The sequence below is a fragment of the Chenopodium quinoa genome, unplaced genomic scaffold (genome assembly GCF_001683475.1).
Source record: "Chenopodium quinoa cultivar QQ74 unplaced genomic scaffold, ASM168347v1, whole genome shotgun sequence".
Classification (NCBI taxonomy): domain Eukaryota; kingdom Viridiplantae; phylum Streptophyta; class Magnoliopsida; order Caryophyllales; family Amaranthaceae; genus Chenopodium; species Chenopodium quinoa.
In genome coordinates this window covers 1,764,574-1,790,775 of record NW_018743212.1, presented here as the reverse complement: position 1 = coordinate 1,790,775, position 26,202 = coordinate 1,764,574, and the positions used below count along the sequence as shown (strand labels likewise).

The window sequence follows — 26,202 nt, the reverse complement described above, 5'->3', positions numbered from 1 at the left end:
ACCATCTGGTGTTTAGAAAAACTACTCTTTTTCGTAAATTATTAGTAATCTATACGACCCTTCCAAGTATATAATATTCAGAAAAAACATTGCTGTTTCTGGTATGTAGCCTCAACCACAGGGCACAAACTGTAGCCAGGCATTAACAGCAACTCCGCAATCAAGAATATGCTGAATTATTATAAGGAATTTAACAATTTCACCAAGCTGTTAAGAGCATAGTAATTTAATAAAAAAAAATTCTCTAGCATTGTATGCTCTTGAATCCTAAATGCAATATACTTGTATGTACTTGTGATGATGATATATTGATCTAATCCCTTACGGACATTATGGTATTTATCAATATATCCGCGGTGTTGAGAGAATCATAAAGACAATGATGTAGACGAGATTCGATTTCAGATCTTGGATATCACCCCCTAAGACTTTAACTAATTATGTTAGTTGGTATCTACATGTTATAAATTATATATAGGACCAGCAATATTTTGTTACGTTTTATTGCATAATTTGAGATAACAAGATCACCAGGAGAGAACACCCCCCCCCCCCCCCAAAAAAAAAAAAAAATAAGAATCACCAATGATCCACTCAGTCTTATGTACAAAATCCTACCTCCTTTTCTATATATCTCTCATTTAACTTTAGATACCATAGAGTTTTACAACCTGATCAATCTCAGCTCTGCAAACGGGACAACCTCCATCATCGTCCTTAATCTTCTTCAAGCAAGACATACACGTAGACACGTGCCCACATGGGACACACGCTCCCTCAACTGGAGCTTCCCAGCATACTACACACACTGTCGATTCAGTAACAACAGGTTTTTGTCCTGCAGATTCAGCAGCTGGATTGGAAACTTCATCGACACTAGTAAAAGTTTTATTGATCGGGGGAGCTGAGGGGATCGGAGGAGAAGCTACTGCCACTGCAGGGAATCTATCAGGTGTCTGGAAGAATCTGTCAGGTGTCTGCAAGGGTACAGGATTCAGTTGTGTACACCCCAGTGGTTGCCACCATAGTGATCTATGTGATTCGTGCACCCAAACGTTGTTGTGTGGTGTCATGGGAGGCGATAAATTACTGGGTGTTCTCCATGCAGGACTACTGATTTGGGAAGCTGTATGCATCCGTGAACCAATAGCATCGGAGATCATCATCTGAGCTGAGGCTGGCATAACCTGCATACATGTCATTTGGAAAATGAAGCTTAAGTTCATGTTGAAGCTTGTGTGTTTTGGTAAATTAGAAATCTTGTAAAGTTTTCAATCCTTTGCACTTAATTTTGCTTAAGTAAGCTAAAATAAGCAAAATCTAGTTGAAAAGAGTTCATGAGATGATTGAATGTCAGCACACAAGTTTCGCCTAAGCAACTGAGCTCAATTCATACAGAGGGTTGTCAGTATTATAGCTAGATATATATCACAAATCATGTCAGTCCAAGTAATACCTGAGAGATTCCTTTACAAGCATTGTACAATCGTCGAAGCTGCTGCCTGTCGCTGTAGGTAACTGATGAGAATTTATATTCTGAACAAGAAAACAAAGATCAGTATACTTTCTTTCCAATAGCTTCTTCACCTCAATTTAAACTCATGATATATCAAGCTAAACAGAAAATAAGGGCAGGGTAGTCAAAAGATGAACATGTACGAACTCACTGGTCTGTTTGTTGAAAATTATCAGAGAAGGACTTGGTTGATCGAATCTTGGTGCTTTTATACTAAACCGACTAAGAGAGATAATTTTACGTGGCTCAGCATCCTGCTCAACAGATTAAGAAGAGACACTAATATGTTAAAATTGCAACAATTGAATGGCGCAAGCAGATTACAGCGCTGATAACTGAAAGTATTAAACTCGATCCATTTCTGTAAAACCAATGCATATAAGGCAATATTTAGCATAAATGTGGGAACAATGCAGTCTAATTCCACCAACAAGCAAATGTTTTAACAAAACTAACCCAAGATGAATCCAACCGAGAAAATGTGATCAAAACTAAATTGACCAACCCAAAGCTTAGCCAATTTGCCAATTACAGCTCAACATAGAACCGAAGTACATTTCAGACCTGAAAATTAAGCTACCCGAACCTCACTGTACATGATAATTATATCTCGAAATTGCATATTTGCACCTCAACCCGAAACTCAACCTGACCCAACCTGAGTGAACATATTGAAAGATCACTAAACAATGATTCAAAAATGCACTTTAACCTCAAAATACAGACTGACAGACCCAAACCTGCCTTCTTTGACATATATAGTTACTATTAAATTTGAGTGATACTAGTAGTTGAACATTTAAAGAAAAAACATACTTCAGCAGTTGAGTAGATAACAAGCTCTATTCTCGGAGGTTTTGGAGGATTATGAGGACTGCGAGGTACTACAACAACCCAACTGCACAAGAACAAGATATAGTTTGATGTAAAACTCACATTTGAGCAGAGCACGCGAAAAAAGAATGTTAGTACACAAAAAATCAGGCAAGTAAAATTACTGACCTTATTCTTGTTGAAGATGATTGTGGAGCTGGTACATCAGACAATCCTGGGCCCAAAGTTTCGCGTATTGGACCAGCAAAATAGCAAATACGGCTCTAGAAAGGGAAAAGAAAAAATTAAGAACATTGAGGAACAAAAAGTATTAATTAACACAGCTTAACTATGACAGTATTGTAGCAAGAACAAGATGAAATTTAAGCAAATCAAACCTCAATCTCTTTAACAACAAGATTACGACCATTCTTCCTAGCAACATCCAGTGGAGTCTGACGCTCTCGATTCTTGACAAAAGCATTGGCTGTACATTCATACAAGAGCATTAATCTGTTGTTATAATCTATCAGTATGATGGACTGTCAAAAACTAACAGTACTGATGGACTGTCAAAAACCATCAGTACTGATCGAATGTCAAAAACTAGCGTTACTGATCGACTGTCAACCAAGGCTGGTTTGAAATCTCAAAAGTACACTAAAATCGGTACAAAAATACTTCAAACCCCGGATAAAGAAATAGGCTGATGAACCTAAACCCAACTCGACTGACTAGTTTGACATATCCTGTACTCAGTAGTACATTTCGAAGTACTTCTAAAGATAGACATACCTCCATGTGTAAGAAGTAATGCAACAGTGTTATCAAGTCCTTCCTTTGCTGCATAATGTAGTGGTGTTCCTCCATGACTCTCTGTATATGATGGAAAACAATCCCGGGTTTAAAGTAACTTTCTTGACCATCAAAATCTTGTAAACAAGGTCTAAATTAGGATGATCATATTTTTTAGACATTGGAAAATCATTTTTATCAGTTGAGTAAAACCCTTAAAAATATGAACTTGAAAAAAACATAAGAAAATTTACCTTTACAATAAGCATTAACATTAGCACCCAATTCAATGAGAGTTTTGGCAATATCATACAGACCAGGATCCTTGGCTGCTACAATAAGAGGAGTTTTCCCTTCTTTTTTCCACTATCAAAATCACCAACAAAAAAAAAAAAAAAAAAAAAAATTTAAAAAAATCATCAACTCACAAGCATCTTATTATCATAATATTAGCTACAACTATACCCAAAAGAAAAATCAGCAATAATTTTATGTTACATTAAAATAGGCTACAGGTAACATAGATTCCACGCGATCACACTTGATAATATAAGTCGTCCTATCAAAATACAAGTAACAATTATATGCATAACACAACTTACTACACCAGTACTTTAGTAATTTGTGTGATATAGATGGTCCACGTATGCACCGTGCACAGTGCTCATCGTATACCTAATTAAAACGATATGTTATTGTACACGGAAAATAAGTTACAGTAGATAAATTACCTCTAGACCCGCGCCTTGTTTAGAGAGAAATTGAATACCACCAACATCTCCATTAATAACATAATCGTACAACAGTTTATCTCTTGATGGTTTTTGTCCCATTTTTACTTCTCTCAAAAAAAAAAAACAAAATTAATAACAAAAATCCAAAGAAGAAAAAGGAAAAAATTAACTAAGAACAATAAAAATTTACATAAAAAGGGGAAAACCTTAAGAGAAATCCTTTAAAAATTGGGGTGTAAGAATATTAATAATGTAGGAGAAGTAATAGAGTTAACTAGTTAAGGTATGAAAGCAGAGAATAATTCGCAGGTAAAGACAAAGTGATTGTATTGAATAAAGCAAGAGTCAGAAAAATATTAGAGATTGAGAAACAGGCGGGTTTTTTTAGTCATAAGGTTGACAATTCAAGCTTTATTTTATTTATGAAAATAATATTTTGGGTAGGAAAGAAATATGGCTTTGAAAATGAAAGTTTATAATACTTCATTTTCTAATGTTGTCATGTTGGGAATTTGGACTAGTGCAATTGCATAGAACTGCATTCTTTGTGATTTAAAATTCTGCGAAGGTTCCATAATGTTTTATGTTCCATCATAAGGTGTATTACGGTATAATTATATAAATTTTCTCTCATCGAAATTTATTTTTAACTATATTTATAATGGGGGTAATAATTTATTGAAAAGTAAATGATACATGAGAAAAAAAATAATATAAAAAAAAAAGGTTTTGGTATGGACGAGGACCTTGAGAGGAGATAAATATTATAATATTAAAAAGTATTGTAGTTGTTTGCTAAAAAAAAAGTGTAACACTTAAAAAAAAAAGACCGCAATAGATTAGTATAACACCTACAAAACAAAGGGAGTTAGACCATTATTCCATTAGTAAAAGTAAACGGATGAATTTGATGATGGTTTACGGATAATAATCTTAGTATTTTTCGTGTGAGGTATCGAGGTCTATGTCACTATGTATGTGTAGGAAAATTCATAATTTCAAGGTCAAGGATACACCAAAATTTGAAATGTCAACCAAATTATAATATCTAGAAGTTACATGTATAACAGCTATTCTTTAATAATAATAAAAACAAGAATTAGTAGTGTTTAGGTATGAACTTGCTTGGTGCCTCGGTGTTTGCTTGGTGCCTTGTTTGCGCAAAACTTAAATTTTAAGATTGAGGAACTTGCGTTTTTGTACAATATCAAATGTTAAGCGTTGAAAGATTTAACCAAGAAAGAGATTCCTAACTATTCAAAAAAATAAAAAGTAAAGAGATTGCTACTTTCAAATATATTTTTTTGGCGCAACGTCCTACTTCTACATATTATATCAGTTTATCACTAAAATAAAAAATAACATGAAACCTTTTTATCAAATAATAATACTTCGTAATAATAGTGTGACATTTAATTCATGTACTTTTTTTTCATTCCAAATTACGTGTACTATAGTAACAAAATCAAAAATACAAAGTATAAGGAAAGAGAAAATTTAGTGAAAAAAGCGGAACCTTTTTCGATTAGAAAACAAAATAAGTTACGCCAAAATGGACAATTAGTAAACACAAACATATCTAATAATAAGTTAATCAACAAATTTAATTGAAATTAATATTTAATGTTATAAATATATACTAGTATTAAATTAATTTCTGAAAAAAATATTAGTTTTCCATTTAATATTGAAATTAGCTTGTACAGGTTGAGATCAAGCCTTGATTTGACAAGCAAGGTTTCAAATTTTATGATATGGACAATTAGGGGTTTAATCAATGCAATCACATATATTAAGCAATAATTCCTACTAACCTACATCACTTAAAACCAGTTAAAGGTAATAAATGTAAATGGTTTCTGAGAGAATAATTTTCAGAAACCCAAAAAATAAAAAATGAAACTGGAAAGGTGGTAAGTGGCAAAATTGATTACATAAAAGGTACTAATTAACAAATTTTAAATTTTCCAAAGTATATGACTTTGTAGATATCTACAGCACATCTATAACACTCTCTGTTTGTAAACATTCTGATTTCTGACTATACAATAGACAGACTAGCATAACTTTATGCACCTCATTGCACAAGTATAAAATACAAATTGCACAATCTGGCCAAAAAAAAAATAAAATATTAAGGTCAAGCCCCTTTCAAACAGCATATAGCCTGATAACCTGGTCAATCTTGGTTCGGCAAACCGGACAAAGCCCTTTCTTGGATTTGATTTCTGACAAGCAAGACATACAACCAGCCATATGACCACAAGGAATGCAAGCCCCCTCAACTGGGGCTTCCCAACATATCACGCAACAAGGCTCTTCTGTTTTACCATTTGCTTCGCTACTGGTAGCAGACAAGTCAACAGGGTCCATATCGATTGCTGGATAGTGGATAGGCCCATCAACATTAACTCCACCGTCCATGGGTAAGGGAGGAGCTGATGGAGTTGAAGGGATAGGTGCTGAGGCGACAGTTGTAGGATTGACTGGGGGCATGGATGGACCTGAATTAGCATCAGCCCATCCATTTAATTCTTGTGCTGTGGGTTCATCGGCCCATCCATTTAATTCTTGTGCTGCAGGTTCATTGGCCCATCCATTGCAGCTTGCCTTAGTGGGAGGTGGGACACTAGATTGGCCGCACTCACTATGAGTAACATTACTATCAAGGTCACTCCAACCATTTGTAGCAGAACTTGATTGAGAGTTCGAGCCTGCTGAAAGTTCTGGCTGATTTCTTGTGTTAACTTCGGGTTGTGCAGAGTTTCCAGCGCTGAACAGCTGAGGGGAAGGCATAACCTAGATAGTCAATTTCAGAGGTGGTCAGAACCCAAGAATTAAGGATGCAGAAAATCTACTGAAGAGAAATAAAGCATGCACTGCAATTCAGAAGATAGATTTTGGTACTATTCCAAAGGGTGCCCTCTAGGCTGGCTACAGGATAGATTCTGTCCTACAACGACCAATGTTGGATATTTGAGATACATAGGTTTGTTTTCTTCGATGGGTTCTGGATCTGTAAACTACTGCTCAGCTGGGATTTACAGGCAACTCATGAGCAGCCTGGAGTTCTGATGAGTCTGACAATAGACTTCAGCCATCGGGTCTGATCTATAGCCTGGAGCATCAATACTTTTTGATGCACAAGCTACTGTCTTTATCCTATTTATTTGAATTGTGGGCTGCATGCTCTGAAACTTCAACCAAGGAGAAACTCTGAGCACCCAAGCTATAGGCTACATCATCTCAGACTTACAACAATTTGATGTAAGCTCAATGAGACCATCAGAGATTCAGAGGCCATGGCAGTACAATCTAGATGACAGGCCAAACACCCTAAGACTCAAGGGCATTAAGTTTGGTAGTCATAGGATTCAGAACTAGGACAAGCAGGTCCATTTTCTGGAGCTGCTCCAGTGATACCCCAATCCAAGGGGTGAGATGTGGCAAGAGGTAATTATGTATTGAGGAAGCTTTTTTTTTTTTTTTTTTTTTTGGAAAAAAATGTATAGAGGAAGTTTGGTTTGTGGTTTCAAAGTTCAGTGCAAGGGCTTAGGGGAATGAAAAGCTATTTCAAAGACAATGGAAACAAAGGGATAAGAATAAAATTCAGCTCCATTCATCATTAAAAGCCAAACTTTTCTACTCTTTTTTAGTCGGTACACGTTGGTTTCAGTATAAGCAGTGGGGAAAAGTTAAATGAAAAATCTCCAAAGCCTATTTATGACTCTAAAAATTTGATCATATTAATCTTCAATACAAAGTTTGCAAGAAGATTATAAGTTATCCAAACAATATTATAACAAAAAGTCATTAAGTCACCAAAGCAGAAAAACTTAGGGTATGCCAGAGCACAAAAGTCACAAGGCATAAATTGATCCCAAATAAATATTAGATTACTTAGTACATACCTTAAGTAAACCTTTGCAAGCACTGTGTAACTGACCAAGTTGCTGCTTGTCTCCCTCAATGGCAGATAAAAATTTATAAAGGGACCCTGAAAAACGCAGGAAGAGAAATTATGTAAGAGAGACCCAGAAAAAAAGTGGACAGGGGTGACAATCAATACAAAAACTTCATCAGATTATTAATCCACATACAGCTATCACAGGCAAACATAGAACAGGCATGCCAAAAAGAAGTGAGTTCGGCGAAAAAAATAATTAATTGTAACGAGCTTACCAGTTGACTCATTGACGATTGTCAAGGAGGGATCTGACTCATGAAACTTTGGTTCCACAATGTTGGACTTCCAAAGAGGAATTACAGTACGAGGCTGGGGATCCTGCTCATTAAAACCTTTTTTAGATGATATTATAGGTCATTTATAAGGTAACAAGATGAATGCTATACAAAAATCAATGTACATGTATAGAAACAGTACACACACACACACACATAAAGGTAGTAAAATATTTGTTTAAAGAGTAAACTCCCAATCACAGTTCTTGAGTTCCAACGGATGGACAAAATTGAATATGATAATCTTCAGAAGCAAAACCTATAGTTCCAAACAATAATTCAGGTCACATTTAGGCTTTGTTCTCTTCACCTGAAATAAAGTCTTCTAGTCTGAGTTTTTCTGATCTGATTGTCTAATTTGACTAAACTTTAATCTTAATAGTAGGCCAATGTATAAGAGACAACATTATCAAATGGGATCTTATTAGATTTGTCTCAATGTGTATTTTTCAAGTATATAATTTTCATAATTTTTTAAAAATACGAAATTAAAGATACATGTCAATAAGCAAACAGAACTAAGAAGATCTAATCTGGTCTAGTCGGGAATTTTTTTTTGTTCTGGTTTGATTTGTTATTAACAAGAATAAGTTATAAGAAATGAGAATAAGGTGAAGAGTAAGGCATAAAGTTACATACCTGTGCACTAGAATACACAGCGAACTCCAATTTTAGAGGCCCCCTTGTATTGGGGAGACTGCAAGGAACAACCACCACCCAACTCTTCCTAGAAAAGAAGGCAAAAAGGTAAGAGAACTATAAAAACATTGAAGAATACATTCAACTCCCAGTCCCCTTCAACAAAATAGATAGAGACAACAGCTCTAGATGAAACATGCAAAGTGCAAACAATGACAGAGGCATTACTTTGAGCTTTTTCTTGCTAATCGATGCGGCACCAAAGAACCTAGGATGCCTGGCACCACCAGAATCTCACGCATATCACCAGAGAAGTAGCATATATGTGCCTGAAGGGGAGAAAAATTCCAAGGAGAAAAACAGCGCATAAAACAAAATTTATATTAGCTGTATATTTTCAAATTATGAACGTATAATTCATGAAGATCGAGCAAAAAGAAAGAACCTCAATTGCACGGACAACATTGCAGTAACCCTTTGTTCGTGCTACATCTAATGGTGTTTGACAATCATCATTTCTCGCAAAAGGGTTTGCTGCAAGTTCATTCAACAAAGCCTATCATACATGTCTGACAAACCAAAATCTTTACTCAATTTAAGTCTCAAATAATGACTATCTCAGATGGATGATCTAGAAAAATCAGTGACAGCTATGAAATTCACCTCCATGCAAGAGAAGCAACTTAACAGTGTGGTCCAGGCCTCTCTTTGCAGCATGATGCAAAGGCGTACCCGCATGAACCCCTATTATGCAAATGGAAATTATTAAGATCAATGAAGAGAGAGAATTTCTGGCAATAAATTCTAAATTCATAAGAGAACACTTCAATGCTTCTACACGGCATATATAATATAAGATGTAACCAACCACTCTATAGTCCTTGCTATTTAGCAATTATTAAAAAAACTTAAAATAGAGTGCCATTTTAGAATTTTATTCCAAAACTTTGAGTTGCGTATGTTAATGTACTGAATCAACTTTCTCTTTGAAATTTGATAGTAAACTCACTTGTATGAATACATAATTCAGAAGTACTTGTATACAGTCCAGAACAGTGTGCATTAGTATCATTACTATAAAAGAGACTAATTTTTTATACCAAAGGAATCATAATTCTATATATTTTTACTCAATCTTCATAATATATCAATTTACTCCCAAACCAATCACATGCTTCCATAGATTCTACAGTTCCCATCGGATTATGACGGGGAAGCTAGGGGGTCGCGTTACATCAAACCACTCCCAAGTCACAAACATCTATGTATACTATTGGTCAATAAGCAAACCACTCCCAAACATCTATGTACATTATTGGTCAACAAGCAAACCACTCCCAAACATCTATATTGGTCAACAAACAACCTACTGTGGTTCAGCCAAATCAAGTAACAATTTTTGTGATTATAGACCTGCTAAAACTTTAGAACGAATCAATCAATACATAAAAGAACACCCAATGAGTACCATAACCAAAGTTGAGCAAAAAACACTATTATAAAATGTCAAGTAGCTTAGTTGGTTAAAGTATCTTAATTGGTTAAAGTATCGAGAGTGGCACACAAGACCTGAGATCGAATCCCACCCTATGTAGCTATCTTTGCATCCATAAACTGATTCTAGCAGAGCTAAAGCAATTCTTTATAGCAAACAAATAAAGGGTCCAATTAAAAAACATACCAGGGCGATAAGCATTAACATTTGCACCAAGTTCAATCAAAGTCTTGGCCACAATATAAAGTCTGGGATCCATACAAGCCACAATTAATGGAGTTTTCCCTTCTTTATCAATCCACTATAAATCAAACCCAGAAAATTATGATCATAACATCAAAAAAATTAAATTAAATTAAATTATTATTCTATTAACCAAAAATCAAAATCAAAATTACAACCCAGATAACTGCAAGTATAATATTGATAAAGAGATATACCTCGAGTCGAGCTCCTTCAGTGCAAAGAGCTTTAATGGTATCAATATTGCCTTCAATCACTTGCTGATAAACCAGTTCATCTTTTGAAATTTTTTGACCCATTTTTCAATATTTTTGATTAATAACTTTGATGAAATACCCAGAAAAATATATTCAAGAATTAAGCTTTTTCCAAGTGCCCTCAATCTTAACGATGAAGGATTTGAGGAACACTGGGAAATGGGGATAAGTGTGGACTCAGACAATTATCTGCGCGGGGTCGTTTGGTTTGATTTGGTTGAAATTTTGGAAATTCTGGGATTTTTTTATTTTCCAAGGTTGATTTCTTTATTTTTTTTATTTTGGGAGCTCCAATATTAAGGAATTTTCTTATGAGCTGTGTATACTACTTGTCACTACTATTATTTTATTTTTTTATTATATTTTACCATGTCTCGTAAAGCTCTCATAAAAAATAGGCTTGTAGTGCAAAAAAAAAAAATATTATTGGTGAAGTAATTGGTATAGGCCACCAAATAGATCGAAATAAAGGCAAATAGGCAATAATAAAATAGATCATCTTTATTATATAAATCAAGGGAAGGATGAGTGAAAAGTTGGCGTCCGACTTTTGAACTCCCCAAATTGTCCCTAAAATCTTTTAAAAATAAATAAGGAATAAATAATAATAAAATTATAATATTCTATACAATAATGCTAGTTCTTAAATTAAACCACAATTTAGAATCTTCCAAAAATAAAAAAAGGTCTGAAAAGGAAACTCAACATATTAAAAAAATAAAATAAAATCAAATAAAGTACTACTAATAATAGTAGTATAAATTAATATTAACCTTTATGCAATCAAGAATTTTCATAAAATATTGAACAAGGACCTCATAAAATTAGATTACAAATAATTGAGAGGGCTTTAAACTTCAAACACAAGCTTGAAATGCAAACAAGACGCAAAAGGCGTAAAAGCAAGTGCGTGTGGAAAAACATCAAAGTCATAATATCAATTTTGCAAAATACGCTGCCTTTACTACATCAACACACGCACCACGTGCATATAGCTCTAGTTTTAAAAAATGCGAAGAACAATGTCATGATTTAAGAGATGCATCTTGGGATCACAAAATGTTGTTTAAGATTATAAAGACCATATATACATATATATACTAGTCCGGCAAATAAAAGTTCACGATTTAAATTTTTGTCATTTTAAAAAAGTAATTTAAATTTAACATAATTAATTTAACTTTAGCAATGAGTGTTTTTTTGTTCATCTTATCTTCACTTATTTAAAGAGAAATTAGTTCAAATAAGATAAAATCAGGTAAAATAAATTTTGATAAAGGTTCTCAAAGCTCAAATGATAACAAAAATAAGTTCTAATAAGTTCAAATGAAGACTTTGAAGGAAATGGGACCTAAATGGTTTCAAAGATAATTTAAAAAAAAAATAATAATAAAAAAAAAAAAATTGGTAGCAAGTGGCAAAATTGATTATTTACTCATTGAAATTTTTTTTTTCAAAAAAGTATGACTTGGTAGATATCTACAGCACAACTCTAACTCTCCTCCTGTAAACATTCTGATTTCTGACTATACAATAGATAGACTAGCAAAACTTCACAAAAAACTGAATAACATGACCACACTTCTCATTGCACAAGTATAGAATAAAATTCCACACTGGCAAACATCAAAAAAAAAAAAAAAAAGTCAAGCCTCTTTCAAACAGCATATAGCCTGAGAACCTTGTCAATCTTGGTTCGGCAAACCGGACAAAGCCCTTTCTTGGATTTGATTTCTGACAAGCACGAGATACAGCCAGCCATATGACCACAAGGAACGCAAGCCCCCTCAATTGGAGCTTCCCAGCATATCACACAACAAGGCGCTGCTGTTTTACCATTTTCTTTGCTACTGGTAACAGACAAGTCAACACGATCCATATCGATTGCTGCATGATGAATAGGCCCATGAACTACACCGTCCATGGGTAAGGGAGGAGCTGATGGAGCTGAAAGAATTGCTGCTGAGATGACAGCTGTAGAATTGACTGGCTGATTGCTTGTGTTAGCTTCAGATTGTGCAGAATCTCCGGCGCTGGACAGCTGAGGGGAAGGTCTAACCTAGATTGCCAAATTCAGAGGTGGTCAGAATCCAAAGAGTTAAGGTTGCAAAAAATCTACTGAAGAAATGCAGTGCAATTCATAACATAGTTGCATAAATAACTCCACTATTCTTGCATGTATCTTTAACTTTATATCTTTATTCAATTAAAATGGCTGCCACTAGTACAATTTTTTGCTCCTAAAGTTTGGAAAAAATCCTCCAAAATATGTTCTCCTTATATGTCTTTATGTCAAATCCCTCAATAATCATTATAGTCACATAATATAGTTTGGCCCAAGTAGTGAGTGATGATAGTTAAAGAAAGAAAATCTCAGTAAAGGAGAAGCTGCAAATAAGGAGAATCAGAAGTCCTTCAAAATATAAGAATCAAGGAGATTCCCAAGTACATTACATAAAGAGAGGCTAGAAATTACTTTTCTAGCTACATACAGAGCTGAGTAGACTCCAGATCCTAGCTACGTTTGAAATTATTATCAAATTGAACCTACTCTGTAGTTAATATGAGCCATTTTCAGGATCTTATCACACGATCAGAAGCTATAGGCTTCAACAGAAGGAAGCCTTAGTAATCTCATAACCCAACCTACCGTGAATGCAGGCTTCAACTTCAGTAATACAAGAATAATAGTCATTCATTAATCATCACTGTGTATTATTGGGAGGCGTGGAGAGAGTTGGGAGCCAAAGCTCACTAGTAGCTAGAGTACAGATTTTGGTACTATTCCAAAGGGTGCATCAAGGTTTTCTGGAATCATCAAATTATGTATCATATAACACTGTTTGGGAATGAGCTGGCTATAGCAATATATCATTGATTCTGCCCTACAACAACCAATGTTGGATAATTGAGATACATAGGTGAATTGTTTTATTTGATGGGTTCTGGATCTGTAAGCAAATGCTCAGCTGGGATTTACAGGCAATAACTCATGAGCAGCCTAGAGCTCCGATGAGTCTGATCTATAGACTTCAGCCATCGGGTTTAAGCAATCAATACTTTTTAATGCACAAGCTACTGTCTTTCTCCAATGCATTTGAATTGTGGGCTGCATGCTCTGAAACTTCAACCAAGGAGAACCTCTAAACACCCGAGCTGTAGGCCACATCATCTCAGGGTTACAATAATTTGATGTAAGCTCCATGAGACCATCAGGGATTCAGAGACCATGGGATGCACACTCTAGATGACAGGCTGACCACCTAAGATTCATAGGTATTAAGCTTGGTACTCATAACTGTCATAGGATTCAGAACTAGGACATGCAGGTCCAATTTTTTCAAGAGGTGAGAGGTAGCAGGAGGTAATTATGTATAGAGAGGAAGCTTGGTTTATGGTTTCAGATTTCAGTGATAGGGTTAGGAGACTAAAAGCTATTTTTATTTACTTTCTATTCATTCAACCTAATATGTTATTTAGTTACATTTTTACACACCAAAAATGCTTAGTGGTGCCATTACAGAAGTTAGATAAAAATCTCCAAAGCTACTAATCAGTTAATACTATATAAATTTGAGCAAATTAAATCTTTAAGAATTTTTTTTTAAGATCATGAGTTATCCAAACAATATAAAAAAGTAATTTCAGTCGCCAAAGAAAAAAGAAAAAAAAAGGGTATGCCAGCCAGAGTGCAAAAGCCACAAGACAGAAATTGATCCCAAAAAAATACTAGGCTACTTAGTACATACCTTAAGAAACCCTTTGCAAGCACTGTGTAACTGACCAAGTTGCTGCTTGTCTCCCTTGATGACAGATAAAAATCTAAAACGGGACCCTGAAAAACGTCAGAACAGAAAGTATGTAAGAGAGACCTCAGCAAAAAAATGGATAGGGCTGACAATTCAATACAAAAAACTTCATCAGATTACTAATTCACATACAGGTACAAGCATAGAGCTACCACAAAGATAGTGCCATTAATTATTTTTCATCGACAAGCCCAATAAACTTCATGATTAAAAATTCTCCAAATATATAGAACCCAAAGCACATTATCTCTGATAGAAGGATGCATCCAATATTTATGTGACCAGTGACAGAAATTATCAGACGTTTTATACCGCTTTTCTAATTCCAACATTAAAAAATTTACAAGCTTTCTAACAAGCATGACATAATTATGCATGGTACTCCTACCCAGTCTTTTGCTCATATAGTAACTTACAGTATGAGGCATAACCATAAATCACTTAAAAATTTAGAAGTAGAAACTAGCTTAGATTTTAGAATAGATAAAAATCGGATATCCCTTCATCACAGGACAACATAGAGCAGGCATGCCAAAAAGTGAGTTCGGCCAATAAACAATTAATAGTAACAAGCTTACCAGTGAACTCGTTGAAGATTGTCAAGGAGGGATCTGACTTACGAAACTTTGGTTCCACGATGTTGGACTTCCAAAGAGGAATGACAGTATGAGGCTGGGTATCCTGTTCATTAATACCATTTTTAGAAGATGTAATAGGCCATTAATATAGTTACTAAATGACTTTTATACAAAAATATGTTCATGTAAGGCAAATTGGCAACAGTATTTAAGGTCAAGTCAGGCTTACACCACTCAAGCCCTTAATGTCATTTGCTCTCGAGCCTTAAACAGAGGAACTGAACAAGATAGGCTCATATGACAAAAACACACACAAAGGTAAAAAAAAAATATTTGTTTAAAGAGTAAACTCCTAATCACAATCCTAGAGTTCTTACACACGGGCAAAATCGAATATGATAATCTTCAGAAGCAAACTCTATAGTTTCAAACAATAATTCATGTTACACTTAGTCATAATGTTACATACCTGCGCACTAGAATACACAGCAAGCTCCAATCTTATAGGCCCTCCTGTATTAGGGAGGCTGCAAGGAACAACCACCGCCCAACTCTTCCTAGAAAAGATAGGAAAAAGGTAAGAGAGCTGTAGCTACAACGAAGAATACATTCAACTCCCGATCCTCTTCAATAAAATAGATAGAGAGAGCAGCTATAAATGAAACATGCAAAGTGCAAATGATGACAGAGGCATTACTTTGAGCGTTTTCTAGCTAATCGATGAGGCACCAAAGAACCAAGGATGCTTGGCATCTGCAGAATCTCACGTATTTCACCAGAGAAGTAGCATATATGTGCCTGTGATGAAGGGGAGAAAAATCCGAAGGACAAAAAGTAGGGCATAAAGAGATAACCGTATTTAGCTGTATATCTTCAAATTATGAATGTATATTTATGAAGATCAAGCAAAAAGAAAGAACCTCAATTGCACGGACAACATTGCAGTAACCCTTTGTTCTTGCTACTTCTAGCGGTGTTTTACAATCATCATTACTTGCAAAAGGGTTTGCTGCAAGTTTATTCAACAGAGCCTATCATAAATGTCTGGCAATCCAAAATCTTTGCTCACTTTATGTTTCAAATAACGCTATGTCAGAAGGATATCTAGAACAAACAGTCAAACAGTGACTACTATGATATTCACCTCCATGCAAGAGAAGCAACTTAACAGTGTGGTCCAGGCCTCTTTTCGCAGCATGATGCAAAGGCGTACCCGCATGAATCCCTAACATGCCAATGGAAATGATTAAGATCAACGAAGAGACATAATTTCTGACAGAAATATTCACAAGAGAATACTTTGAGTTGCGTATGCTAATATACTGAATCAACTCTCTCCATAATCTTGTAGGAAATGCAATTCTATAAATACATAATTCAGAGGGTACATCTATAAAGACCAGACCAGTGTGCACTAGTAGCATTACTATAAAAGACACAAATTATTTTTGTCAAAGGAAGCATAATTCTAATTATCTTAGCTCAATCTTCATGATATATCAATTTACTCCCAAAGCAATCACGCTTCCATAGATTCACCCGCAGTTCCCATCGCATTACAAAGGGGAAGGGGGCGCGTTACATAAAACCACTCCAAAACATCTAAGTACATTATTGGTGAACAAGCAAACCACTTTAAAACATCTAAGTACATTATTGGTGAACAAGCAAACCACTCCCAAACATCTATGTGACAGTACATTATTGGTTAACAAACAACCTACCGTGATTCAGCCAAATTAAGTAACAAATTTTGTGATTATAGCCCTACTAAAAATTATTAATTTCTGGAATTAATAAATCAAATCATACAAGAACATCCAATAAGTATCATAATCTAACTTAAGCAAAATATACAATTATTAAATGCCAACTAGCTCAGTTGGTTAAAGTATCAAGGGTGGTACACATGACCTGAGACCGACTTCAACCCAATGTAGCTACTTTGCAACCATAAACTGATTCTAGCAAACTAAAAGCAATTCTTAAGTGCAAACAAATAAAGGGTCCAATTAAAAAAACATACCAGGGCGATAAGCATTAACATTTGCACCCAGTTCAATCAAAGTCTTGGCCACAATATAAAGTCTAGGATCCATACAAGCCACAATCAATGGAGTTTTCCCTTCTTTATCAATCCACTATAAATCAAACCCAGAAAATTATGATCATAACATAAAAAAAAACTAAATTAAATTATTATTCTATCCACTAAAAATCAAAACAACAACCCAGAAAATGATAACTACAAGATTGAAGAAGAGGGATACCTCGAGTCGAGCACCTCCAGTGAAAAGAGTTTTAATGGCATTAATATTTCCTTCAATCACTTGCTGATAAACCAATTCATCTTTTGAGATTTTTTGACCCATTTTACCATATTTTGGAGTAATAATAATAACTTTGATGAAATACCCAGAAAAATAAATTCAAGAATTCAGCTTTTTTTTCAAGTGGCCTCAATCTTAACGATGAAGGATTTGAACGGCACTAGAAAATAGGGATGAGTGTGGACTTAGACGTTTCATTAATCTGCGCGGCTTCGTTTAATTTGACATGGTTGAAATTAAATTGTGAAGTTCCAATGCGGATTTTTCTTTATTGCTCCGAATCTTATTTGGATGATTATTGTGAAACGGAGGTTTTAAGTTACGAAATTTAAAGTTAGCTATATGATACAAATAAAAAGATTTGATATAATTTGATCTTATCTTCTTTGAAGTACATACGAAGTAACCCTATCATATGAAATTTTCACCCTAATTTTTCTATTCACCAGATATTCATAAAAAATTTCAAATTCACAATATACCCACGAGTTTCACAAAAATGTCATCAAATGTCATTAATAAAAAAATTAACTCCGCTAGTCATTAAGGTTAATATGTCACGTGATATTAGTTAATTTGTTATAAAACATTAAAAAAATTTAAAAGAAATTTTTTTAAAAATTAACCCACCACTCTTACTCCCACTAGCACAACCTCCCCAGCCAGCGGGCTGCCGAGACCCAGCCCATTCCCCCAACATTGGTACCGACGTCATCTTGCCTAATAATGTCATCTTCTGATAATTTGTTTGTTACTACTTTGGAGATCATTATCATATTGAGGTACATATTAGTAGAGTATCATTTCAAAAAAATTTAGGAAATAGTATTTGCAAAAATAAGAAGAATTAAATATAGAGTACCATTCTTTCAAAAAAAAAAAAAAAAGTACCATTACAGATTGGAATATTGGATAGCTACATACAAATGATTTATTGATTATATTTTTAGTAACATGGATTAATGTTGCAAGATCCTCATCTTATAATACTAACTTTATAAAGCTACAAAACCCGCCCGTGGTCACCGGCTAGAACCCAGCAGCACAGGTAAAATCAAGGCTTACTGCTACATCATATCCCTTACAATTACGTTTACAAAGGGCAAGAGACGCTTCTGATTCATAAAACCTCAGAGGGCCTATCCAAGAAAACAAATACAAATACATAAAAGCAAAGCAGTAAACATAACTACAAACTATCTATGATTATTCGTTTGATCGCCAATAAACCAGAAATGTAAGAATTAAGGGCCCTAAGGAGGCTAGGACAAAACTGCATAGGTACTGTACAGCAAACAGATCAGCATGGTTGAAGCTCCATCAGAAGTTACCGTTAAGTCTATATCCCTGGCCTTTCACTCAGCTGCAGGATCACAATGCATTTTGTCGTAGAGTCTATAAATTATAGTGGACTTTGCCATTTGGGGTTCTTTTTCCAGCACAGCAATCACATCCTTGACGGAGATACGTGGAGTTACTCTAGGAGGTGGCACAGCGACTTGGCTTTTACCACCTTGTTTCCCCACTCCTACAGCAATAAACCAGGTTTACATATTCAAACAATTATTTCTTTTTCTTCCGGGAGTTGACCTGGGGGTGTAAATAGGGATGGTAATAGAGATAAAAAGGTACACGAGGAAGGGTAAGTGAGATTTAATTTCCATGATCGGGTATTAACAAAGTGTGTGTGTTACCTGATGCAGAGAGAGCAGCTGCCGTATCCCTTTTTCCCGTTCCTCGAGTTTCCCTAACATTCCCGACAGAGGTTGTGAGTTGCTTATTAGTTGCATCTTTACCTGCCTGGGAACTAGTTGGAATTTCAGGTCCACCATCACGCTTTTGGCGAGCCTGCTGTGCCATAAGCTGCCATTTGGACAACATGTCATCACCTCCAACAGCAGCTCTGGCAGCAACATTTGCTGCTGTAGTGCGCAATTTGTCATCCTCCTCTTTGTTCACTGGCATCTGTGCAGAAAATTATATGACTTAATATAACTCTTCAATGGTATATTGGTATATGTTAAAATTATGTAGTAATACCTTCAGTGACTTTGCACGCCCATCATCTTTTTCCTTGTCAGCATCAACTATAGCACTGCTATCTGGCTGCTATGACCATATATATACATTAACCTTAATCATGAATTTCAATTACATCATTGGGGAAAAAAAAGGTAATTTTAATGCAAGCATAGTAAGATGCACACTTCATTTTGTTTCCGGAGTTTCTCATCTTCAGCTTGTTTCTTCTCCCATTCTTCTCTAGCTTTTCGGTTAATCTCTAAAATTTGTTCTCGGACGTCAGAAGTGACAACAGTAGCGTGCCTTGACTTCTCAGAGTCAGCCCGCTGTTAGAACCAAGATTTTTTTATTTAACTCAGGATGCAGGCAAAGAAAAAATAAAATAAAATTACTTTGACAAAAAAAAGAAGAGAAACAATACCTGTTTTGACACTCTGATCAGATTGCTTATCAAGGCACGTAGTCTTTCCTCTACACACTAAAGAGAAACTGATTAAAGGATACTGAAAGCATGGGAGAAGCAGAAGGATGAAGCAGTGAGAATCTTACTAGTGAGAGGCACCGGTCCACATCATTGCTCAAGTTCTTTAACCCACTTTTTGTCACTGTCAGACACAGTTAAAAAAAAAAAAAAAAAAAAAAAAAAAAAAAAAAAAATTATAAGCAACAAGACAACCTTACCCCTACTAAACTATTATCTAGCAAAGTTACAGAATTCTAAAAACAAAGATGATCGAATATTAACTTATTTCTGCTAACTTCTTCTGGAGAGGAACCTTTTGCAGAATTAGTCTATCTTCTTCTTCTTGAACAGCCTTACGAGAAGCCTCTGATACTCTACTATCATCCTTGGGAACAGAAAATAACTGTTCCTCCTCTTCCTATCAAATCACACCATGTAAGATATTGGGTTGAGGGTCCAGGCAAAACCAATGCTAAATCAGCTACAGGAGTTGGGATAAGTAGCAGCAATGGAGATAAACGCCATACCCTCATATTAATTCCACTAACAGCAGCAACGTCATTAAGATGTTCAATGCTTTGATCAGAGAATGCCCCAGAAGCTTTCTGCTTCTTACTACAAGGCATGAATCATGATGGAAAGAATATTTCTTAGGATTTAAAACAGACACTTGATAACCAGATCTGTAAATTCAGTCTCAAATCTAAAGCTAACCTGGGTAGAGGTGGCGAAGAATCAAGTGCGTCATGTGGCTTCTTCTGACCACTAGATGGCTTTTTAGTTGATACCTTGGAATTGCTCCCAATCCCACCCAATGGGCTAGCAGAAATAGTTTGAGACCCTACCTAATAATCAGAAAATATATAAAGCAGGTGCTCTACTTGTTGGATCCAAAGAATAAGGAATACATGGCATAGTATACAAACAAGCATAAGCGAATATAGAGAAGGGACTGATTACTAAGATGCATGGAACAAGATTAAATGTATGACATGTATCATTACTAAAAAGAAACGAAAACTAAGGAGCAACAAATAGAAATACTCTTCAAATATGGCGGAGAAATCAAAAGTAGTAAATAAAAGTCAGAGATACACAGAAAGGCTGAGCTTGTTGGCTAGATTAAAAGTTCTTTTCTTCTAGCTTAAATTCATTGAGAATAAGTTCAACATCAGAGAAAGTAGCGAGATAATGAAACATATCAGTTCAAAGTTGCAGTCCAAAACTGCAATATGTACAACCCTATAATCCAGATGATGCCTGTCAATAACAGTGCATGCCCCACATTAAGTCCATACCCTCCATCCTTCCATTTTAGAATGGAAATAAACTAATTAAACCACCAACACCCCACCCCCAGAGAGTCCACACCCTTTGTCCTTCCATATTAGAAAGAAAAATCTAGCTACAAACTACATATATCTGCTCTTTCCAGAAATCAACCAGTTACCTTTGGATATCAAACAACTAACAACAAAACCAAAGCCATATTCCGAAAATGATGGGGTCAGCTATCTTCTGTGGTCACAAAAATCTTTTTCCTCCATTTGCTTCACTCATTGCACTACATGCTCTAGTAAACCCAGTTTTCCGTGTCACTTTCAATTCCCTCTATCCAAGTCATCTTTACCAGCATCCTCCGATCTTTCTCACATGTCCATAACACCGTAGCAAATTCTCCCATATTTAACCTCAACATCCACAACTCCAACTTTCTCAAAGTGTTGCAACACAGCTACACATCCATCAGAACATAGAAACCATATAACAACGCCAGAATAATAGTCATCCTATATAATTATCCCTTTAACCTTACCAGTACGCAATGATTTCACAACCAGGCAAGCTGATTACTACCAACCAGTCGATTCTCCACCATGAATTACATCATTATATATCTCCACTCTTCTCTAATATCAATCCAAGCCTCCAAGGTACTAAAAAAATCTACTCACAGGTAGCTCCGTACAAACTTGTGTCACATCTTCGCTACTCCTCCCTCCCAGCACTAAAATGACATTCCACGTACTTGATTTTACTGTCTTGCCCTTAAAGTAGCTATCTTTTGTCTACATCACTCCACCTTAGCATAACCCCAGCTTTAGTCTCAATACAATACCATCTACAAAAAGCATATACCACAACATCTCATAGACAACAAACAAAAAACAAAACAAAAAAAAAAAAAAAAAAAAGAAGAAGAAAAGTAAATCCATCCTTGGTGCAATCCAATCGTAATGAGGAAATCCTTCATTACCCATCCCTAAAAGTGTGTGTGGATAAAGAAGGGGAGGGAAAAATGATGAATTTTCTTTCCAAATCTCTCCATATTGCTTACAGTATAATCCCTCAATTTCTCTCCCCTCCAGTTCCTTTCCTTCCTTATTTGTTCAAGTTTGGCTCAACAAGATTAAAATTTTTGTTTGACCCTGTTTATCAATTGCACAAGCATGTTTCGACTGAGCAAGTTCACAAGCAATTCATGAGCGTATCATACTATCAGCTCATGCATTCCTAACAACAGTAATGGCAGTCCTAATTGGAAAATGCCAAGTGGATCAAGGCAGTGGATTGTGAATCCACCATGCGCGGGTTCAATTTTCCATCGTTCGCCCGTAATTGTATATCTACAAACCACTATAATCATGCCAAAACTTACCTGGAAGTCAGTATCCATGCGGGATGAACCAGAACTCATGGTTGGCATAGTTGTGATCCTCAATGAAGATTGAAAGGCGATTCCAGAATTATGTCTCTCTGACGATTCATCATTTGCGCCCACTGGAAGTGATTCTCCTTGATCAACTAGTACAGCGCCTGAAAAGGTAGGCCCCTGGGATGAAGAAACTTGGGGCTTTGGTAGTCTCTCGAGAGCCTGCTCAGAGGGCTCCTGTTTCACATAGCTTATGTTTGGAGAAGTTCCAATTTTCTGCTCTTTACTTACCTGCCATGGCACGGAAGTATGTTGCGTTACAGAAGTGGGCATGTTGGCCGTGGTTACACCAGGAACTTTTTTGGGGTCATTAAAAGAGTTCTGCCTCTCAACTTTAGGAGTAGTCATCACATTCATGGCCTGGCTGGTACCATCCCCATAAGCAGCACCAAATCCTTGATGAAGCTGACCTTGCTTTACTTGGGGGTCATGAGGTTGAGGTTTAGCTAATGTTGAGGGTGTACTGACATTTGTGTTAGTGTAGGGAAGATAGCTACTGGCTCCATACATGGGAAAGGAACTCTGTGGAAAGTGCAAATGCTGTTGTTGCTGCTTTGAAAGGCCCTGTATTGAAATTGCTGAGCGGTCAGATGTTTGATTTGCTTGCACTCCGTGAGAATCTGTCAAATGTTCCATCTCTCTTGATTTGAGCGAATTGCTGTCAGCTATTTGATGTCCCGAATCTTTAACTGGTTGCAAGACTGGAGCAGGAGTTCGCGTCACAGTAGGAGTGCTATGGCTCTTCTGATGTAGCTGTCCAAATGAATAAGGATCAGAGAACTGAGCTGCAGTACCAGTAGGAGGTCTCAAGTGTGGCTGCTGACCGGGATTCTGAGACTGCAGCTGAATTTAATTAGGTCCTCATACCCTGAATAATAACTGCCTCTCTGGAAGCAAGAAGCTGGCAGCAGACAGTAGAATCAAAAGTCAACATACCTTTGCCTGCATCTTTACTACAGCCAACCTCAACATTTGGTCCCCCACAATGCCTCTCATAAGCCTAACAAATGTGTCCTTGGGTATCTCATTTCTCTAGTAATCATCCAAAAAAAGCTTAGATAAACAAGAAAAGATACAATTTACACAGCATTGATGCACTGATACAGTAGGAAAAAAAAAATCATGGACAGAAGAAGCAAACCCGTAATTTTCCGTACAGAGTTTGGAGTTGCATGGCCCTGTCCTTGTCTAATTCAGGTAAAATGATCGGAAGCAAACTGCCGAAAGGGATTTGCTTTGACCGATTTGATGAGGTGCCAGCCTGCTCTGGTGCTGAAACTGGCTGATTACTAAATCTCTGCATATTTGAGAATTGAGATTCACTATTTGAATTCAGCATTCTGCTTGTTTCATGAGCCTGAGTGTGACTTGACCCAGATACTTGTGGTTGCATTGGCGTTGATGCCTGAGGATGTTCTCCGGATTTAGGTTCCACAGGGTGTTCCTGACCATCAACTTGCACAGGCCTATGTAATTGCGAATGAGAAGCACTAGGTGCCTGAGTTTCATTGACTTCTTGCTGAATCTCCATATTAGATCCATGTTCCTTCATCTCCACTTCAGATGACTGTTGCTCTTGACTCCTTAAACCTTGCTGCTGGGATTGGTTGCCACTGTTTTCATCTTGGCAAGAAGGCTGCCACTGCGTATACATCTGACTTGAAGTTTGACAGTTCTCTTGAGAAAATGCTGCAGCCATTTCACCATATATAAATGTGGTATTTAAATGAAGACAAAAAGAAGAGATAACCAACGCTCAAAAATAATTTAAAGAAAATACAAGAAACACAGTTTGCAGGGATATCAATTACGGAGTATTAAAATAACACGACATAATATATGAAAATCTATCATCTAGTTATGATATTAATTAGTTCTCCAAAGTAAGGAAAAGCATGAAGAACTAGGGACAAGTAAGACAGGAAGCATATGTACAGAAGTTACTAACATCCGTGAACATTTCTCCCTTTTACAATTCACATAATGGAAAACAATAATGATCAGTTTTCAATTAAATTTACAAGAAACAACCAAACAAATTCAAATAATAAACCTCGAGCATGTAGGTTTCCTGCAATTATTCATAGATTCTAGATATCCAACACATATTTTAAGAAAGAGGAAGACTTACAAATATCTGAATGTACAGGCCGAGAACTGGATGAGTCACCTTCTATATCTCTATTTAGAGCAGCAGTAAATGCCTCAACATCTGCTCCAGAATGCATCGATTCGTCCTAGTATTCATTCCCCCATATAATAATGTCGACAATCGTTAGAAATTTACAACACAAAGTAACATACTTAGAAATCACTGGCAAGAGAGGATAAAATACCTCATCCTCTTCGAGTAACTTCATGATAGAAGGATCCATTGCACAACTATATACTTAATCAAAACTACAACAAACTGCTGATCAAAATACCAAGAATTAAAGCGAATAGTCAAACAAAGAGTCATAAACCAACAAATAATCAATAATAAGTTGAAATTGGTGCATCCCTAGATTTCTCTCATATAATTTCAACTTCCCCACCCAAGTGTTCTACAAGGTGATTACTTTGATAATCATGGCTACCCAATTCACCAATTTAACCCCCTATTCGATTCAGAACACGAAAATAAATCCGGGTATAAATTCATAACTTCTAATTCATCAGTAAAAATTCGTAATCAGCAAATCAACAATTCTAAATTTCTTAACCTAATTCTGTTCAAATTAGATACCACACTCAACCATAAATTAAAAATTTTCGCCAATTACAATTAGCAGCCTAATTAAAAACAACCAAATCGGAAAATTTCAGTGAGCTTGCCAAGGGAAAAACAATTATATAAAATTCAACTAAACTACGAAAAAATAGAGCAATTTGAAAGAAAATAGGAGAACGATGATTTACCTAGCGTGTGATTCGATTTTTCTGAATATGCCCTAAATATTTTGCTACTACAAAATTGTGAATATGATCTTAAGCTCTGACGAAGGAGGAAAGACGCCTTTGGCCGAGCTCTAAACTTGTACAGAACGAGTAATTTAATGGAAATTGTTTGGGGAGTTTTCAGTTTTTTAAAAACTCCGTAATTTTTGTGAAACGCTAAACATCGCCCGCAATTTACCATATAAAGTCCACAAATATGATATGATTTGACCATTATGCCCTTTTTCTAAAATTGAAATAATCTCGGTGTAAAAAATGTGGAGCCGTACTGGCTCGCCGGGGGAGACCGGATGGCAGGCCGGAGATGCGGGGGACGCCGGAGGTACGTCGTCGTCGACGGAAAACGAGGTAAGTCACCGTTAAAATTCACGATTTACCGTCGGAGTGGCTCCGGCGCCTAGGGTGGACGCCCAAACCGTAGCCTGGACGTCCAAGCCGGACGCCAGAACCACCAGAGTGGCGTCCAGCCCAGACGCCCAGACCACCAGAGTGGCGTCCTGGGCAGACGCCACTCCACTGGGTGAGGCGGCCCTGCCAGGCGCCAGTCCAGTGGCTGTGGCGGCTCTGGCAGACGCCACCTTTAATAATTATTTTTTTTTTCTTTTTTGATTTT

The 26,202-nt window shown here is 36.2% G+C and overlaps 4 protein-coding genes across 7 annotated transcripts; all 4 read right to left on the bottom strand.

Annotated features, from left to right (window-relative positions):
* Window positions 1-475: 475 nt before the first annotated feature.
* On the bottom strand, window positions 476-4,257 carry LOC110734337 (putative E3 ubiquitin-protein ligase XBAT35). 2 transcript variants are annotated; one of them, XM_021914451.1, is made up of 10 exons: window positions 4,065-4,257; window positions 3,856-3,962; window positions 3,379-3,490; window positions 3,125-3,205; window positions 2,728-2,816; window positions 2,519-2,613; window positions 2,333-2,414; window positions 1,668-1,770; window positions 1,457-1,536; window positions 476-1,187 (listed from the first exon to the last, which is right to left on the bottom strand). In XM_021914451.1, exons 2-10 carry the CDS (start codon window positions 3,955-3,957, stop codon window positions 648-650), a joined length of 1,284 nt encoding a protein of 427 aa, XP_021770143.1. In that variant the 5' UTR covers window positions 3,958-3,962; window positions 4,065-4,257; the 3' UTR covers window positions 476-647. The 2 variants fall into 2 exon arrangements, with proteins under 2 accessions (XP_021770143.1, XP_021770144.1); XM_021914452.1 differs by lacking the exons at window positions 3,856-3,962; window positions 4,065-4,257 and adding an exon at window positions 3,623-3,829.
* Window positions 4,258-5,772: 1,515 nt separating this feature from the next.
* LOC110734334 (putative E3 ubiquitin-protein ligase XBAT35) lies at window positions 5,773-11,223 on the bottom strand. Its single transcript, XM_021914449.1, has 9 exons — window positions 10,675-11,223; window positions 10,421-10,535; window positions 9,403-9,483; window positions 9,185-9,273; window positions 8,968-9,068; window positions 8,740-8,827; window positions 8,041-8,143; window positions 7,770-7,855; window positions 5,773-6,657 (listed from the first exon to the last, which is right to left on the bottom strand). Exons 1-9 carry the CDS (start codon window positions 10,774-10,776, stop codon window positions 6,010-6,012), a joined length of 1,413 nt encoding a protein of 470 aa, XP_021770141.1. The 5' UTR covers window positions 10,777-11,223; the 3' UTR covers window positions 5,773-6,009.
* Window positions 11,224-12,138: 915 nt separating this feature from the next.
* On the bottom strand, window positions 12,139-17,932 carry LOC110734333 (probable E3 ubiquitin-protein ligase XBOS34). Its single transcript, XM_021914448.1, has 9 exons — window positions 17,392-17,932; window positions 17,148-17,262; window positions 16,266-16,346; window positions 16,042-16,130; window positions 15,819-15,919; window positions 15,591-15,678; window positions 15,122-15,224; window positions 14,484-14,569; window positions 12,139-12,793 (listed from the first exon to the last, which is right to left on the bottom strand). The coding sequence occupies exons 1-9, from the start codon at window positions 17,491-17,493 to the stop codon at window positions 12,392-12,394; spliced, it is 1,167 nt and encodes a 388-aa protein (XP_021770140.1). The 5' UTR covers window positions 17,494-17,932; the 3' UTR covers window positions 12,139-12,391.
* Window positions 17,933-18,351: 419 nt separating this feature from the next.
* LOC110734332 (transcription initiation factor TFIID subunit 4b-like) lies at window positions 18,352-25,691 on the bottom strand. 3 transcript variants are annotated; one of them, XM_021914445.1, is made up of 15 exons: window positions 25,551-25,691; window positions 24,986-25,059; window positions 24,781-24,886; window positions 23,791-24,338; window positions 23,586-23,681; window positions 22,596-23,486; window positions 20,651-20,781; window positions 20,464-20,551; window positions 20,219-20,354; window positions 20,023-20,078; window positions 19,895-19,951; window positions 19,659-19,799; window positions 19,492-19,560; window positions 19,146-19,416; window positions 18,352-18,979 (listed from the first exon to the last, which is right to left on the bottom strand). In XM_021914445.1, the coding sequence occupies exons 2-15, from the start codon at window positions 25,022-25,024 to the stop codon at window positions 18,807-18,809; spliced, it is 2,802 nt and encodes a 933-aa protein (XP_021770137.1). In that variant the 5' UTR covers window positions 25,025-25,059; window positions 25,551-25,691; the 3' UTR covers window positions 18,352-18,806. The 3 variants fall into 3 exon arrangements, with proteins under 3 accessions (XP_021770137.1, XP_021770139.1, XP_021770138.1); XM_021914447.1 differs by having other exon boundaries at window positions 19,492-19,557; XM_021914446.1 differs by having other exon boundaries at window positions 24,986-25,062; window positions 25,551-25,684.
* Between the last annotated feature and the right edge of the window lie 511 nt (window positions 25,692-26,202).